The sequence below is a fragment of the Sebastes fasciatus genome, chromosome 1 (genome assembly GCF_043250625.1).
Source record: "Sebastes fasciatus isolate fSebFas1 chromosome 1, fSebFas1.pri, whole genome shotgun sequence".
Classification (NCBI taxonomy): domain Eukaryota; kingdom Metazoa; phylum Chordata; class Actinopteri; order Perciformes; family Sebastidae; genus Sebastes; species Sebastes fasciatus.
Window position 1 is genome coordinate 17289270 of NC_133795.1, and position 16040 is coordinate 17305309.

General features: G+C 41.4%; 1 protein-coding gene across 1 annotated transcript in view; it reads right to left on the reverse strand.

Annotated features, from left to right (window-relative positions):
• col7a1 (collagen, type VII, alpha 1) overlaps nt 1-16040 on the reverse strand; it is a 64675-nt gene that overhangs the window by 19735 nt on the left and 28900 nt on the right. Inside the window, exons 30-66 of the mRNA XM_074634285.1 lie at nt 15919-15963; nt 15692-15811; nt 15537-15608; nt 15420-15455; nt 15285-15338; nt 15085-15156; nt 14758-14871; nt 13048-13074; nt 12895-12948; nt 12714-12785; nt 12571-12630; nt 12093-12128; nt 11965-12009; nt 10798-10833; nt 10661-10705; nt 10500-10535; nt 10322-10357; nt 10186-10218; nt 10013-10084; nt 9859-9915; nt 9631-9666; nt 9456-9536; nt 7405-7440; nt 7224-7268; nt 7061-7132; nt 6879-6923; nt 6755-6790; nt 5945-5986; nt 5706-5786; nt 5497-5532; nt 5363-5398; nt 5034-5114; nt 4238-4273; nt 2183-2254; nt 1852-1896; nt 1449-1484; nt 399-434 (exon numbers count right to left, since the gene is read on the reverse strand). Coding sequence (XP_074490386.1) covers nt 399-434; nt 1449-1484; nt 1852-1896; nt 2183-2254; nt 4238-4273; nt 5034-5114; nt 5363-5398; nt 5497-5532; nt 5706-5786; nt 5945-5986; nt 6755-6790; nt 6879-6923; nt 7061-7132; nt 7224-7268; nt 7405-7440; nt 9456-9536; nt 9631-9666; nt 9859-9915; nt 10013-10084; nt 10186-10218; nt 10322-10357; nt 10500-10535; nt 10661-10705; nt 10798-10833; nt 11965-12009; nt 12093-12128; nt 12571-12630; nt 12714-12785; nt 12895-12948; nt 13048-13074; nt 14758-14871; nt 15085-15156; nt 15285-15338; nt 15420-15455; nt 15537-15608; nt 15692-15811; nt 15919-15963 — 1974 coding nt within the window. The remainder of the gene's footprint in view (nt 1-398; nt 435-1448; nt 1485-1851; nt 1897-2182; nt 2255-4237; nt 4274-5033; nt 5115-5362; nt 5399-5496; nt 5533-5705; nt 5787-5944; nt 5987-6754; nt 6791-6878; nt 6924-7060; nt 7133-7223; nt 7269-7404; nt 7441-9455; nt 9537-9630; nt 9667-9858; nt 9916-10012; nt 10085-10185; nt 10219-10321; nt 10358-10499; nt 10536-10660; nt 10706-10797; nt 10834-11964; nt 12010-12092; nt 12129-12570; nt 12631-12713; nt 12786-12894; nt 12949-13047; nt 13075-14757; nt 14872-15084; nt 15157-15284; nt 15339-15419; nt 15456-15536; nt 15609-15691; nt 15812-15918; nt 15964-16040) is intronic.

Sequence of the window (16040 nt, forward strand, 5' to 3'; positions counted from 1 at the left end):
TGATGTTCGAGAGATAATTAATGTGAATTTGCACATGAAAACAGCACAGCACTGACATTTGGTGCCTCTCTGGATTCCTCTCAGAAGTGGCTCCCCCTTAAAGGCTAGGCCTGATCATTAGAGGCTAGTGAATTTATTATATAGCTGCTTCTGAGAAGCCTATTGATTCGGCAGTGAGTGAGAGTGTAACGGCAATGTCAATGTCAGAGCAAACTGCAGTTGATAAATACACACTTGAGTGGGGAAGTATTGAGGAGAAAGGAAAGGAGGAATGTGTAATACAATAAAGTCAAGGATCAATACAGGATGCTGAGGGTGAGACAGACGGGGCAGGTTGACAGGACGGACAGCGCAGAAACAAAGAGATGAGGATATAAAAGAGATTTAGCAAAACTGACATCTCTTCCAGCTGCTCCTGATTCTCCTTTGTCTCCCTGCAGATTAAAAGACAGCAGAGTTAGATTCACAATGAAATACAGACATAATGAGAACAATCTTCATAAACACTTTTCTAACAAGACTCGGTGAAAAACCGTGACCGTGTATGATCAGTCTGTGAATTTGTGGCTAAATTGTTACACAAATAGTCAGTGGTCATGTCTTTAATGTTTAATCCAGCAGTACATGTCCACCACGTCCAGCAAGGACACTAGGGGACACATTGCTCCACTCAACTGGCCGTTCAAGCGGTGACGTACACAATCAAGGAATGCACCTGATTGGTCCCTGGTTTTCTGCTTGCCGGCCTGCTCATAAACTTTCTATTATTCCATCTAAACAATCCACCAAAATCTACTTCTGAAAACATTTTAGGCGGGAAATAGGCTATGCTGCTGCGGAGTCTCATTTCATTTTAGAACTAAATCACCTAATTTCACAGATTGGTCCAAGTTTCGTGAGCCGGATGCGTAAAGTTGAGATTTTTCAACTTTATGCAAATACAGACCACTCGTGCCGGTGAGTGGAACGGCTGATATGCCCCCCTGAAAACATAAACAAAGGACTGTTCCTGCCTTCTCATTTTTAAAGAGCAACAGCCAATGAGGAAACTCCAACACTCGACCAATCGTGTAACTTCATCTCTCAGTCGGTCACTCAGTGACACAGAGTTGCGTTTGTAGGGCTGGTCCTCTGTGGTCCAACCAAAAAGACAGCAGTCCTACCTACTGTAGCTAAAGTATTGATTGATTTCATTGATTTAGTCAATTTTGTTCGGGGTTCTACATGAGGTGTGTCCTGTAGTATTAAAAGCAGTGTAAACACTTCAAAATAATATTCACAAATACCTAGTATTTTATCAAAGATGCTACACTTTAACAGACATCATTCATAAGAGGATATCTAGGAAAGAAAGTTTATAGATCTGTCACATTATTTATTGAAAAGAATCCTGAAACTTCATCCTGTCAGTGCCAGACGATCGTATAAATTGATAAACAGCTACAAACCTTCCTCCCATCTTCACCTGGCACGCCGTCCTCACCCTGTAAGTCAAAACAAAAACGCATTACAGACTCGAACAAACAAACAAAACTGAATAATGGCCGCTCTGCTGCAGAAGCACTCAGGTAATTCAGTGCCACTACTGCTTTAGAGACTCACTTAAGACGGCCATTATGCAGCAGACCCCGAAATAAATGTCCTCACTGCTTTATTGTCGGGGCCATTACCAAATTAGAGAATGATAGAGAGGCAGAAAAGGACGAGCACCGCTGAACAAGATTCATATTGTGACTGTTCACAATAAATATCAAAGTATGTCAGGCAAGTCACTAATAAAATGCCCAACATGTCATATTAGAGTATGTCAGGGAGAGTGGATGTTACAGTCAAGATGCTGAGAAGAGTTACCATTTTGCCAGCAGAACCAGGTTTGCCATCTTCTCCTGCTTTACCCTGAAATATAACAACAAGGACATTGACACATAATGAATAAACGTGGTCGAAAAATAGACTGAGATGTAAAGAAACAAAAGAATGAATGAGAGTGATGGAGAGATACGTAAAGGTTATTGTGTCAGGTTGTGTGTGTGTGTGTGTGTGTGTGTGTGTGTGCGTGCGTGTGTCTGTGTGTGTGTGTGTGTGTGTGTGTGTGTGTGTGTGTGTGTGTGTGTGTGTGTGTGTGTGTGTGTGTGTGTGTGTGCGTGCGTGTGTGTGTCGGTGTGTGTGTGTGTGTACTCACAGGTGTCCCTGCAGTGCCTGTAGGCCCAACAGGTCCTGGTGGACCCTGTTCCCCTCTATTTCCTGCTAAACCCTGGAAACCAAACCAACACACATCACAGTGAGTGGTTTAATCCATAGAGATAGAACAGAAGTAGAACAGACATTCAACTGTTTGCCGTGATAATTTGACTAGCACAAAAAAAAAATGGTGATTGTTGTTAGTTGTTATGGTCGTGTCTAGAGGGTTACACAGAAATTGCAAAATCTGGCAAAAACTACTAAAAGCTCTCACGAGACTCACTGCCCGACGACCTATCCTAACCTTGACCATCCAAGGTCATTGCCTAAACTTAAAGCTTCAGTAGGCAGTTTATTTTTGGCATCATTGGGCAAAAATTCCATAATAACCTTTCAGCATATTGTAATTCAAGTGTTCTAAGAGAAAACTAGACTTCTGCTCCTCCTCATGGCTCTGTTTTCAGGCTTTAGAAAATCTGGCCCGACTTTGACCAATCACAGGTCGTTTCAGAGAGAGAGAGCGTTCCTATTGGCTGTGCTCCGGTCATCATGTGAGCGGTGCTTGGTAGTCCCCAAGAGATCTCAACACGGCTGCCGGGTCACAAACTTACTAATTTTACAGCTAAACCGTAGATGACAAGATGATTCTGACAACATTTGAGGAGAGAAATAGGCATTACAGTAACAGAATATTGATTCATATTTGATCAGCGCTGCCTAGTTTGACCGTTTGATCGGAGTTCGCAGGTGACTGACAGCCGGCTCTCGTAGACAGCAGATGGACAGCAGACCTCAGCTCTTACTGCTTGTTTTCCTCCGGTGCTGTGAGATCTTGCAGATGCCATTAGGAGCACCGGAGGACACAGAGGCACATGATTTTTTTCAGGTTACCTGTTTCATGCGCTACTGTCACGATATAGTGACCATTTTATAAAAATAGCTTTTTTTAATCATATTTGCTCCAATCTCGCCTACTTCAGCTTTAACTACTCAAGGTCAATGCCTAACCTTAACTACTCAAAATCAGTTAACCTTAACCATCTTGCGAGAGTTTCCCAACTCACGGGTTACCATCTAGACACAACTAGTTGTCATGGTGACAACGCACGGCAGCAGAGGTAGTCACAGAGCTGAATCAATGTCTGTTGAGGCCAATTCATACTTTCTTTCTTATAGTAGCATTACTTACTTGTAAAAAGGACAGCCGGCATGGCGTGACTACACACACACTAGACGCCGACACTGTTGTTTTACACGACACGCCAGAATAAGTGAATCCACGACTTCACAGTTGGGTTAGCCTGCTACAACGATTGCAATGGCAATGATACACATAAAAACGGCTGCCACTCTGACCATCCTGCTACGTTGATTTGTAATTCCCGTTCTACTCCTATTCTATTTCTATGGTTGAATCTCACTTTTATTCAGACTGCTGCTGAGCTAAAACTGATTTAGACTTTGCAATGCATTGTGGGAATGAACGGAAAGTTAAAAAGAGAGTTTAAAAATGTATAATTTAGTAGTTTAAAAGCGCAGTAACACTTACAGCAGGCATGACAGAAATAGCAACTGCAATTTGTTTTGGATGGACAGCAGCAGTAATAGAGCTGTCATGTTAGATTTAGACTCTTTAACTAAACTGTAAGTTGAGCAGTTGAAGACTTTCAGAATCATTATTATGGTCAATATTACATAATAAGTCTCCTGTGAAACTGGACTGGCCTGGAGACGTCTCTCCCTACAGTCGGCTTATGCAACTGGCCACAGCAGAGAAGGCTGAGTTTTAACACCTCCACAGTGCCCTCTGCAGCACGGACACATGAAGTGCATACACTGTAAATGACTGCAATTCAGGTGCAGATGTGTGTTTTTGCAGAATATGGAAAATATGATGAAAATCAGAAAATAAAACTAATTTAAACTGCTTACTGAAATACAAATCTCACATCTCAACTGAGCATCAAATATCAGCATCTATTGTCATATGATTATTGATAACTAATACAAATCAGGGCCAATTGTATTTTTCAAACACATGAAAAATTGAACTCACATCTCTCCCAGGATCCCCCAGTTTCCCAGGATCACCCTGTAACATAAAGAAAACAAATACAGTGCATCAGCTACACACATTCACCACCCAGTGAGGCTCGACATACAATGTGTTTTATTAGGGATGCACGACGATATTGGCACGTCATCACTATCGGCGGATAAAGGCTTTAGAATGAAATATCGAAATTGGACAGAAATGAACATTTCCTCCAATATGACAGACCGTTAAGATGATGCCTATAGACGCATGTGACGCAAACCGTTGACCAAGTGGGTGCAAAAACAAAATATGTCTGCTGTGTGGCGGTACATTGTTTTGCAATTTGTAAAATTTGCCCTTGTTGTGCCTATTTGCAGGACTGTCTCAGGGACAGCATCATCCGAGCCTGTTAAAGCAGGATGAATTTTTCAGATTTGTTTGAACATGTTACATAAGAATAAATATGGCATGTTTTACATGTAACCCAAGTTGAAGAAGTTTTCTTATTTTGCCCAGTGAATGTGTACATTTTGAAAAGCATTTTATTTTATGCCTTCATCTGCCAGTGGGCCACACGATATCACGATATCACGATATCACGATATCACGATATCACGATATCACGATATCGGGTTTTAAGGTATCAAGGTTGGCAAGCATGACTTGATGTTCTCTGCAATTAGGTGGCAAAAATATGTGCGTATGTCAGCATCGGCCAAAATGAGTTGGAAAATATCGGCATATCGGCAAACATCCAATATCGTGCATCCCTATGTTTTGTAGTTTGGGGAAAAGATGGCATAAACTGAAGTACCCTCGAACCAGGTGGTCCAGCAGCACCTGGTTTACCATCCAGACCAGGACGTCCATCTAACCCGGAGGTTCCTCTTTCTCCCTGATCACACAGGAAAACCACATTTACATTACAGTCAGTAAGAGAACAGTTTAAGTGGCTGAATTCAGCTTTTGGCTGTGAAGCTTTCTGCCAGCCCATCTGCACTTCATCCCACCAGGAATCTGCTGCCTGGGTCACAGAATCTGGTGGAATGAAGGACAGCGTGGTTTTTCCAGCACTGATAAAATGACATAGGTCAGTTCAGTAGGTGAGATTGTGAGGACCAGCCACACTGATTGATATCAAACCTTCTCTCCAGGCGCTCCTCTTTCCCCTGAGTCACCCTGGAAACATTAGAAGTGAAAGTGATAATATTAAATATTTCAGATATCTAGTTATGAGATTTGTGATGTAGAGGAGCAGTGACGGAAAGCAAACTCACTCTCGTGCCAGCAGGTCCCCGTTGTCCCTCGGGACCCTTTATAGACAGCAGGGAAAGAACGAGAAGTCACGAAGGATCATCAGTCAGGCATACCAAATCAACAGGGAAAGAGGTCAGTGCGCATATAGATGCATATACTGTATGGTGCACGGTGGCTTATCAGATGCTCAGGGAAGCATTTGCAAATTGTAAGAATGAGGCAAACTCACTCGTAGGCCTGCTGCTCCGGGAATCCCCGCTTCGCCTTTCAGACCTTTGCCGCCGTTCTCTCCTGGGTCGCCAGCGTCGCCCTGGAAATCACAATGACGTAAGCTGTAACTTTCAGCTAATCGTGACACTTTGTAGGAGTTTTTCCACAATGTCTGCAATGACTACAATGGCTGCAATAACACTGGATTTGGGTAATACTTATTGTAGCTCACAAGCTCTTCACGGGTACAGTACATACCTTCTCTCCTCGCTCTCCTCTCAGCTGGCCCTGGATGTCAGCCTGTTGAAGAGGACAAACATGTAGTATCAGAATTAGGCTGAACTGTAGTTCTTTCAATGGTAAGAAGATGCTGCAGACTGTACTTCCTAACTCTAGTTTACTTTGATCAAAATGCTTTATTAATTATCATTATGGTTCATTTTGTTTTGACCTCTTCCACTTCTTGATGGCCAGCCACAAACTATAGACCTAGGGCATTCAGAGGAAGGATGGCTTTCCTATGTATATTGACGATAAGGGGGTTTCTGAGTAGTTTCCAGAACAGAAGTGCTCGCTATCCAATCGCCGAAAAATGAAATTCTTGCTTTGATACCATATCACAGCATGGTGATGGTGACAGCTTTTTCTATGGTGTTCATCAAGGTCTTGGTGTCTTAATGTGGTATTTTGGAGGGATTATTGATAATTTTTATCAATAATCGGGTGGTAAAAAAAAGGTTAAATTTAGCACCAAATCTGTGTAACGAATGGTATCAACCCAAAACTTGTTGCAACAACTTATGAGATATAAGTGAGCATGGGAATGATCATCATATACTTCTATCATAATGTTCTAAACCCTTAAACACTTGACTAGAGCTGCATCTCAAATTAATCTTCAGGTTCCCAGCTTTCAGATAATGTACACCACTTCTATGTGACATATACTGTTGACCTGCTATCTTCCACTAAAGACCCCCTGTTCCACCCTAAAAAAAAGAAAGAATGGATCTGTGATAAAAAGGGGTTGAGTGGAAAAGGGTAAAAAATTCAGTGCGACACACTCACCACTTTTCCTGGTGGTCCTGGAGGTCCTTGAGGTCCCTTGAAGAAGAGAGTGAAACATGTGAATCCACCAACAGTAGATATAAAGTTGTATGAACACTTTGTAAAAATAAAGCAGACAACAAACCAGTTCTCCATTCTCTCCTCTCAGTCCCGCGGGTCCAGGGCTGCCCTATGATCGAACACAGATCAATAAAAATGCTGAGTAGCTGACCTTCCTCACTGTGTCTTCTCTCAGGGCTTCAGTCGAAAAACACAAGAGCATATTGAAAAGCTGTCTTTATGATGATACATAAATGTATGCCTCACATTTCGTCCGTTCTCTCCTGGGTCTCCGATGTCTCCTTTCTCCCCTAGTCGACCTGGCTGACCAGCCAGTCCCTGAGGGGGGTCAACAAAAATGTTCGTGAGTTGAACTTTCCATTGATGGTAGATTTAAAGTTTTAAAATGTGTCAAAGACACTTGTCCTACCCTCAGTCCTCTTTCTCCTGTCTTCCCTGGAAGTCCAGACTCCCCCTGATGAAAAGCAAGTTTAAAACAAATGAGACATTTGCAGTGACATGTACACACTAATCTTTATGAATAAACACTTTTTATGAGGAGAGTGGACGTTGAGATGTTGGCATCAATAAGAGGAAGAGATCATACTTACAGGTGTGCCTTCGTCACCCTTCTCTCCTCTGTCTCCCTATAAATCATAAATATAAATAATAATTAGGTCAATCAATTAAAATATTGAATCGCGATTAATAACATGATGGTCCATAGTTAATCGGGATTAATCGCAAATTAACCACACATTTTTTATCTGTTCAAAATGTACCTTAAAGGGAGATTTGTCAAGTATTTCATATTCTTATCAACATGGTAGTGGGCAAATATACTTGCTTTTGCAAATGTATGTATATATTTATTATTGGATATCAATTAACAACACAAAACAATAAAAAAAAATTTCCAGTATCCCTCACAGGTATTGCATTTAGCATAAAAAATTTGCTCAAATCATAACATGGCAAACTGCAGCCCAACAGGTAACAACAGCTGTCGGTGTGTCAGTGTGCTGACTTGACTATGACTTGGCCCAAACTGCATGTGATTATCATAAAGTGGGCATGTCTGTAAAGGGGAGACTCGTGGGTATCCATAGAACCCATTTTCATTCACATATCTTGAGGTCAGAGGTCAAGGGACCCCTTTAAAAATGGCCATGACAGTTTTTCCTCGCCAAAATTTAGCATAAGTTTGGAGCGTTATTTATTCCTCCGCGACAAGCAAGTATGACATGGTTGGTACCAATGGATTCCTTCGGGTTTCTCTAGTTTCATTTGATACCAGTAGCTTCACTCTAGCTTCAAAACTTCTACAACCTCCGAAAGATTGATTGCGTTAATTTGTTAAAGAAATTAGTGGCGTTAAAACAAATTTGCATTAATGCTTTATTATCGCGTTAACTTTGACAGTCCTTATAATAATTAATTCATTTTAACTGGGAGGAAACTTTAATTGTGTTAAATAAAAAGAAAATCTACAACATCAACTGAGCAGAGAGTCAGAGAACACATACAAAAGAACTTGTGAGAAAAAGTCATGTCATTCACACAGAGTGTTGTTTTTACCTCTAAAATGACATCATTAGAAAGAGATGCATGTTGGGAGGAACAGAAGAAAGCTTAACAGACGGTCTGATCTTTGATTACAGCACTGAGAGCAACATGCAAAAACAATAACTGCTATAATAGTACAGTGCAATGTCTTATTTCACTGTGTATAAAGGAAGAAGAAGAAATATATGATAACATGATAAGCTCACTACAGCTGCAACTAATAACTTGAACTATTGGTTAAGATGATTTTCTTCATTAATTGTTTGGTCTATAAAACGACACAAATTTGTGAAAAATGTTGCAAATTCCCAGAGCCGGATTTGACATCTTCAGTCCAAAGATATTCAGTTTACAATGATATAAAACAGAGAAAAGCAGAATGTCCTCACATCAGAGAAGCTGGAACAAAGGAATGATGGCTTTTTATGCTAAAAATAACTTAAACTTAAAGTCAGCCATCAAAACAGCTGCCATTTAATTATCATCCAGCCCTACTTCCTACTGTATGTAGAGCAGAGCTTCGAATGTTCCTGACCATTGTTACTGCCATTTCCGCATCATCTTATATTATCTTGAATAGGTAAATCATTTCAAAGAGATGTACGTTTGATAAATCACAACTTTTATTAAGTTTTATGCATGTGTTATTGAAAAAATGTACATATGTTAATTACTTTATAAATGAGACCAAATAAATGTATTTAGGCGGAGTTAACAGGCTCATGTTTTTCCTCTCATCAGTGAAACAAACAGACGTACGCTAGCCTTTCATATTAGATTCAATGTTATAAGTAAGCCACAATTATCAGAACGATACGAACAATCAGGCTCCCTCATGTGGCTCAAAGGTGTACTGCAGGTATAAATAAATAAATAAAAGACTATGGAAGAAATTTAGCAAATTTAATTGGCGACACTACTAATATCTCCTGCGACCCAAATGTGGGTCCAAACCCAGTCTTTGGGAATGACTGTATGTAGAGAATGCTAACAACAACATATTGAAAAAGTTGTGGGAAGCAGTTATTGTTATAGTGAATTATACTTCTTTTCACAGTTAAGATTTTAATGTATCCAGACCCCGTACACCACTCACCTCTTTCCCAGCAGGACCAGGCTTTCCAGGGGTTCCTGGCCGCCCATTCTCCGCTCTCTCTCCCGGTTCACCTGGATCTCCCTAAAGAACCGTTAAAAAAACAGTTTGACAATCAAATAAACAGAAAGACTAAAAAGAACCACACAAAAACAAACAAACACAGCAGGCCTCTCACCTTGCCACCCGGCCTTCCACTGATACCAGCCTGTCCCTGAGGGAAGAGCACATGTTTTATGTATTTTGGGTTTGAGCGATTTGGGGCATAACTTACACTGACAGGTGGCACAAGGGAATGTTTCATGAATAATGGATGGCTATTGTCAGGAATATATCACAGCACCTGTAAACATTATGATTGGGACATTTGTTGTTCTGATGAAGAGGTGCTACGACGTGAACTTACTCTCTCTCCCAGCTCTCCTTTAGGTCCGACAGCTGCCGCTCCTGACCCTGGAGACCCCTTGAAAAATGACAGGGAAGGAAATGCCACTGAGACAGATGTCAGGCTGTAAGTGTACCGCACACACAAACAGCATCATCATGCCCTGGTTGCTCACCTTCTCTCCTCTCGCTCCCGTCTCTCCTTTATCTCCCCTCGCCGCCTCGGGACCAGTCAGGCCTCGGTCTCCCTGTGGGTGAACAGCGGAGAGGAAACCAATCACATTGAAAAAAAACTGAGCTTTGATACAAAATTAAATGTGTCTTACGAGAACAGAATTTGATTGCTTACCTGTTCCCCTTTCTTCCCAGGAAAACCTGGAGTCTGCATGATTTTAATAATACAGCAATGACTCGTTATCACAGACAAAGACGGAGACAGATAAATTATTATATGTCATGATTTTTTTCCTTATCTGATAACTCACACTTCTGCCGGGCTCCCCGCGTGCACCGTCGATTCCCTGGGAACAGACAGGTGCAATTGTTCTTTCATCTCTGCTTAGAAAATTCATTACATCACATTATGAAATGTTCTGAGATGGAATCACGTTCCTATTGACCCGCTGCTCCTCGTACGATTACACTTAATTTAATAAGTCTCACCTTTTCTCCCGGCACTCCGCTGGGCCCCGGTAAACCCTGATGACAAATGGAAACACTCATTCATGAGACCCTCTCTGCATTTATTACAGTCAGTGTGCCTTTTTGTTTCATATTTGCTGCTTGGTCTGATGTCATTAGCTACATGGAAGTCAGTCACTCACTCTCAGTCCTGTTGTTCCTGCGAGGCCTGGCTTCCCTGGGTCCCCCTGCGAGACAACGTTATTCAGATAACAGCACACAGGATGCCAACAGTTGAACTAATTTAAATTAAAAACTAAAACAACGCTGCTCTACTCACTCTGTCCCCGGTTTCACCAGCCGGTCCTCTCTCCCCCTGCAGAGAGACACACACACAACAACAGATTCACTGATTGTCTTCAAGTCAAACTGCATGTTCTGTGACTCTTTTTTCATTGTCTGATTTACGGTCAACAAAACCTGCATCTTACAGAAAACAGTGACTGTTCTTGTTGCATACACCTTCTTCCTCGTCGACGCTATTTGCATAAATAATAATCTAAATAAATACATTAAATTAAATGAAAATTTATGTTTGACTGTAATGGTCCTCAAACCTAAATTCTATGCATCGATTAGTTTTTATGTTAGAAGATAGAATATTGTTTATAGATAGATTTTTTCTGTCCATCTCAACTCATTAATCACTACATTAGCATTGGAAAGACACTATTGCCTATTATGGTCTTGATACAGACTCGACTGGACTTGGTCTTGGACTTGACTTGGACTCGATTAAGTCGGACTTGACTACAGCCCTGCTGTATACAGTACATTACAGTACATTATGCTACTTTGAAATGATCCTGCTGTAAATGTGCTACAGTTACTTGGGATGGTGAGTTGTGTCTCAACATGCATGGGCTCATCTACAAATAACTATTATGTGGGGAAAAGTGAGGGATTCCTTTTATTCCTTTTATTTATTATCGCATTTACACTCATTGTGCACAACTATGAACATAATCTTGCACAGACAGACTTCCATCTCATTCAAAAAAGAAAATTGGGATAGTAAGACCTTGGAATTAAAGCTGCCTTTCATTTCAGGTACAAGCAAGTTGTCTGCAGCATTTTTCTTTTTATTGAATTGATGAAAACTGACAGCCTACTGCGTCTCCACCTTTTTCTAACCAACATTTCCTAACTGGAACTTTTCAGACCAATGTGTGCTTGATGAGACGCACATCTGGCTCAGCAAGATTGTTAAAATCATCCAATTTTTACCTTTTAATTTTGTTGAAATTGCATCTGCTCTTCCCTGTGGTAAAATGTACGACTACACCTGGTGCCATACTTGTGAATATGGACCATAATCATTTTAGACTATTAAACCACACACACAGAGATCAGTTAGACTATACACCTCCCCCCCCCCACACACACATACAGACTCTCACACATACAGACATGCACATACTTGACTGACTCTCATCACGGTACTCACCCTGTCTCCCTGGGATCCAGGCTCACCTGGCTGCCCTCGGTCACCCTATCAGAATACAGAGAGCGACAGAGGTCATGACTCTATTAACAGCTTACAGAAGAAGAGATTTTTTCTTACCTTTATCTTACCTTGCCACCAATTTCTCCTGGAGGCCCACGGGGACCCTGAAAGACATGAGCAAAATGCTTGATCATAAATGTACTAATTCCATCAAGGAGGTTATGTTTTAGTCATATTTATTCATGTGTTTGTCGGTTAGTTAGTTAGTTAGCAGGGAATCTCACAAATAACATGAGATATTTCAGTGAAAATTGGGCCATGGCCAACAAAGGAACTGAGTAGTTTTAACTGTGATAGCGCCACCATGCGGCCATTTGTAAAGCACTTTATGCCTTTGCTCCCCACTCCTAAATTGTGAGGAAGAGAAGCATCTTAACCAGATGCAGGTCACAATTTTTTAAATTGTGGCGGGCGTGACGAGGATTGTGCAGGCGCAGTAGAGGTACAGTATGTGCTCGTAGTGCTTCCTACTGAATTTATATTGTGCAAAAACCGGATTCATCATCGTGACATCAGCCATCTAAAATTGCTGTGTGCTCAACCTACCCTGTCTCCAGGCTCTCCTAGCTTTCCTGGAGGTCCAAGAGCCCCATCACCACTATCGCCCTGAAAAACAACCACAAGCCATTACTCTGAGATGAACACCTTGCATGCTCCAACACTCACATACCGAATCAATCTGCAGCTACCTTTTCTCCTTTGCTGCCCTGTGGTCCTTCTGTCCCTCTAGGACTCAGAGCCCCTGGAAGACCTGGAACACCCTGATAATAAAAATGCAATTAGTAAATGCAAAATACTCCCCCACATGCACACGGAGTTCATCTGCAAACTAGACATGTCAGCACATTGGCAGTGATTGACAGCGCTTACTGGGGAGCCCTTGTCGCCCTTCACGGCCACCCCGCTGCCGACTCCTGGAGGTCCCTGTCAGCAAAGAGAGATAACAGCTGAGGATCATTATGCGTGTTCGCTCCTTGGGATATTTCTGCAATGAGAGGACAAGCTGGTGACGGTGTTACTCACCCGATCTCCTGAGCTGCCCTTGTCTCCCTGAAGAAAGAGAAAGAGAGAAAGATGATTCTCTATGATGACCCAGGACATTGACTTGCTTCATGTTTATACACACTCACTCACAGTATCTCAACATTAAGGCAAACTAATAAATGGAAAACTAATGAAAACACAGTACCAGAACGAATACTAAATTATTGACATGATATAAATAAGTTCAATTATTTTTAAAAACCATTGCTTTCTTTACTGGGGAATTAAAAAACTGTTGTAATGCTAGTGTGATTCATGTGAGTTTCCAGAGAATCTCTCTTCCCATATACAGTATGTACTAGAAATACCATCAGTATCTGTCTCAACTACTAAATATCAAAAATATTTTTTGCATGCAGTGGAAACTATAGAAAGAGTGAGGTCTGCATGCAGTCCTCTTTCTCAAATTTGCAAGGAAAAAAATTATAATAAAATCATTAAGATCTCTATAAAAACCTTGACTTTTGAAATTGAAATTATACACTAAAAAATATATGGTGTAACAAAAGCAGCCCCTAAAATCTCAGCCGTTCCTGGCACATACAGTAAATGCTTGAGCCTCCACTGAAGAAATACGCAAGTGGCTCAATGCTACCACCATGTGCACAAGTCTGACAATAACAGTTTCATCTTGGAGCCAAAAGACTCCGTTGAGAATTCATTAAGATCTCTAAAAAAAAAGCCTCGAGAAAACTGAGGAAATTATTTTTTTTTATAATATGTGGAAATCTAAATGAGAGGATGCATGCACTTTTATAAAATATTTCTATTACTACAATAATCTGAATAAAGTGCAGTTCATGCCTAGTTATCATAACATAATTAACATAGCAAAATAAAGGGTGACAAAATATATTCTATTTATTGGCTGAGTTTAAAACAGCCACAGCATGTTCTATGTATTTGAGACTGTAAAATGCTGTCTTGTAAATGTAATGTCTCTAAGCTGTTCAGCCTGAATATTTAAGATGTTTTTTTGCACCAAATGGCAGTGAATCATTTGAAATTCATTACTTTGTTAAACTGAACACAGCACACTCATGTTTAACAACCAAGCTGGCCCATGTGTCACTCCAAAACATAATGATCTTCCAAAACATGACCAAACATTTCTAAATCCAGCTTCTTTTTAAAGTTATTTTGGAAAAGCATTTATTTCACGTTCATCATTTTAGATAATATCAGTATTACTGCAAGTAGATTCACATACAGTAGCGTTGTGAACACTTAAAGGATCAGTGTGTAGGATCTGGCGGTATCTATTGGTGAGGTTGCAGATTGCAACCAACTGAAGCCTCTCCCGTGTGCCAAGCATGTAGGAACTATAGTGGCCAACGTGAAAACGCGAATGGCCCTCTCTAGAGACAGATTTTGGTTTGTCTGTTCTGGGCTACTGTGGAAACATGACGGACATGGCTCTGTGAAGAGGACCAGCTCCCTATGTAGATACAAACGGCTCATTCTAAGGTAACCAAAACACAACATTTCTTATTATACATTAAAGAAAAACATACTTATTAATATTATATTCCATTTCTGCCAATATACCCCCAACATGCTGCACACTGTTCCTTCAAGGAGTGATGGGATGCTCATAGTATTTGAGACAGGTGTATTTTCAAAGAAACTCTCAAAGAGCTGATAGTATGCTAAAGTGACTTAATGGAGAGAAGCAGGGAGGAGACTAACCTTGATGGAGATTCCTGGTGTTGCTTGTATACCTGGGCGACCATCCTGACCAGGTGTCCCTGGAAGTCCAATACCACCTTTGCTCCCATCGCTGCCTGGCCGTCCAGGAGTACCCTTAGTACACAACACAAACACTGGTTAGTTAGTACATCCAAAACATCTAGACAGCTACTATACACCCGACTTCTCTACTCCAGCTGCACATCACTGTACAGATGAGTGTGAGGAGGGGTTTTGTGAGTAAGGCCCACTGTATGATTTAGGATAAATATGGCCATACAGTACAAAGCAAACTTAGGATTGAAGTCACTACAGTTTGTTTCTTACCGGTATTCCCGGTATGCCTGACTCTCCTTTTCTCCCTGGAAGACCCCCTCCTATAGCCGAGCCTGGTTCACCCTGAAGCATCAGCAAAGTATGGTGAAAACACATACTTCACACATCACTTTGATCTCTGTGTCTTTCAAACTGGCACAAAGAAACTACAAACACTTGTGAAAAAGGTTAGAATTGAACGCTCAGCTCACCCTTTCACCTTTACCGCCCGTTGGCCCTTGAGGCCCTGACACACCTGGTCCACCCTAGAACAATAGAAAAACACTTAGGAAGCACTGCCCTTCATACTCAAATATACACCTCTGTAGGTGAGAAGAGTTACTCACTGGATCTCCTCTGATACCAGGAATGCCCTGTGAACCCTGCAGACACAAAAACAACATCATTTTGTTAACTCTACGCTAATACGACAACATGAACACGGTTCTGGTCCCGAGACTCACCGGGACTCCAGCACTTCCAGAGGAACCTGGTCGTCCTGGCAACCCTGAACTTCCATCAATGCCAGGAAAACCCTAAAGTGAAAACAAACTGCTTGTTACTTCAGTCCTCATCAAGGAAGTTTGTATAGTTTTGGCGTGGCCTTAGCTGTACTCACTCTCTCCCCCTTCTCTCCTTTCACCCCCCCTAAGGGGTCAATAGTGGTAGTTTGGCCTGGTTGACCTGGGCGTCCATCAGCTCCTCTGGGCCCTTCCCTCCCAGGCAGACCATCACGACCCTACATGACACACACACACATACATATGGACATCACATTAGTTTGTACTGTATAATAAAAAAATCAGTACATTGCAGTTAGTAGGTCAGAGCTGATGAATGACTCACAGGATCTCCCTTCCGTCCATCTGTACCATCTCTGCCTCTCCCACCCTGTGGAGTCAGACAAAAACAATGTCACCTTAACAGCTGAAAATACAAGTTACAAGGAGAGTGGTAAAACATTTAGC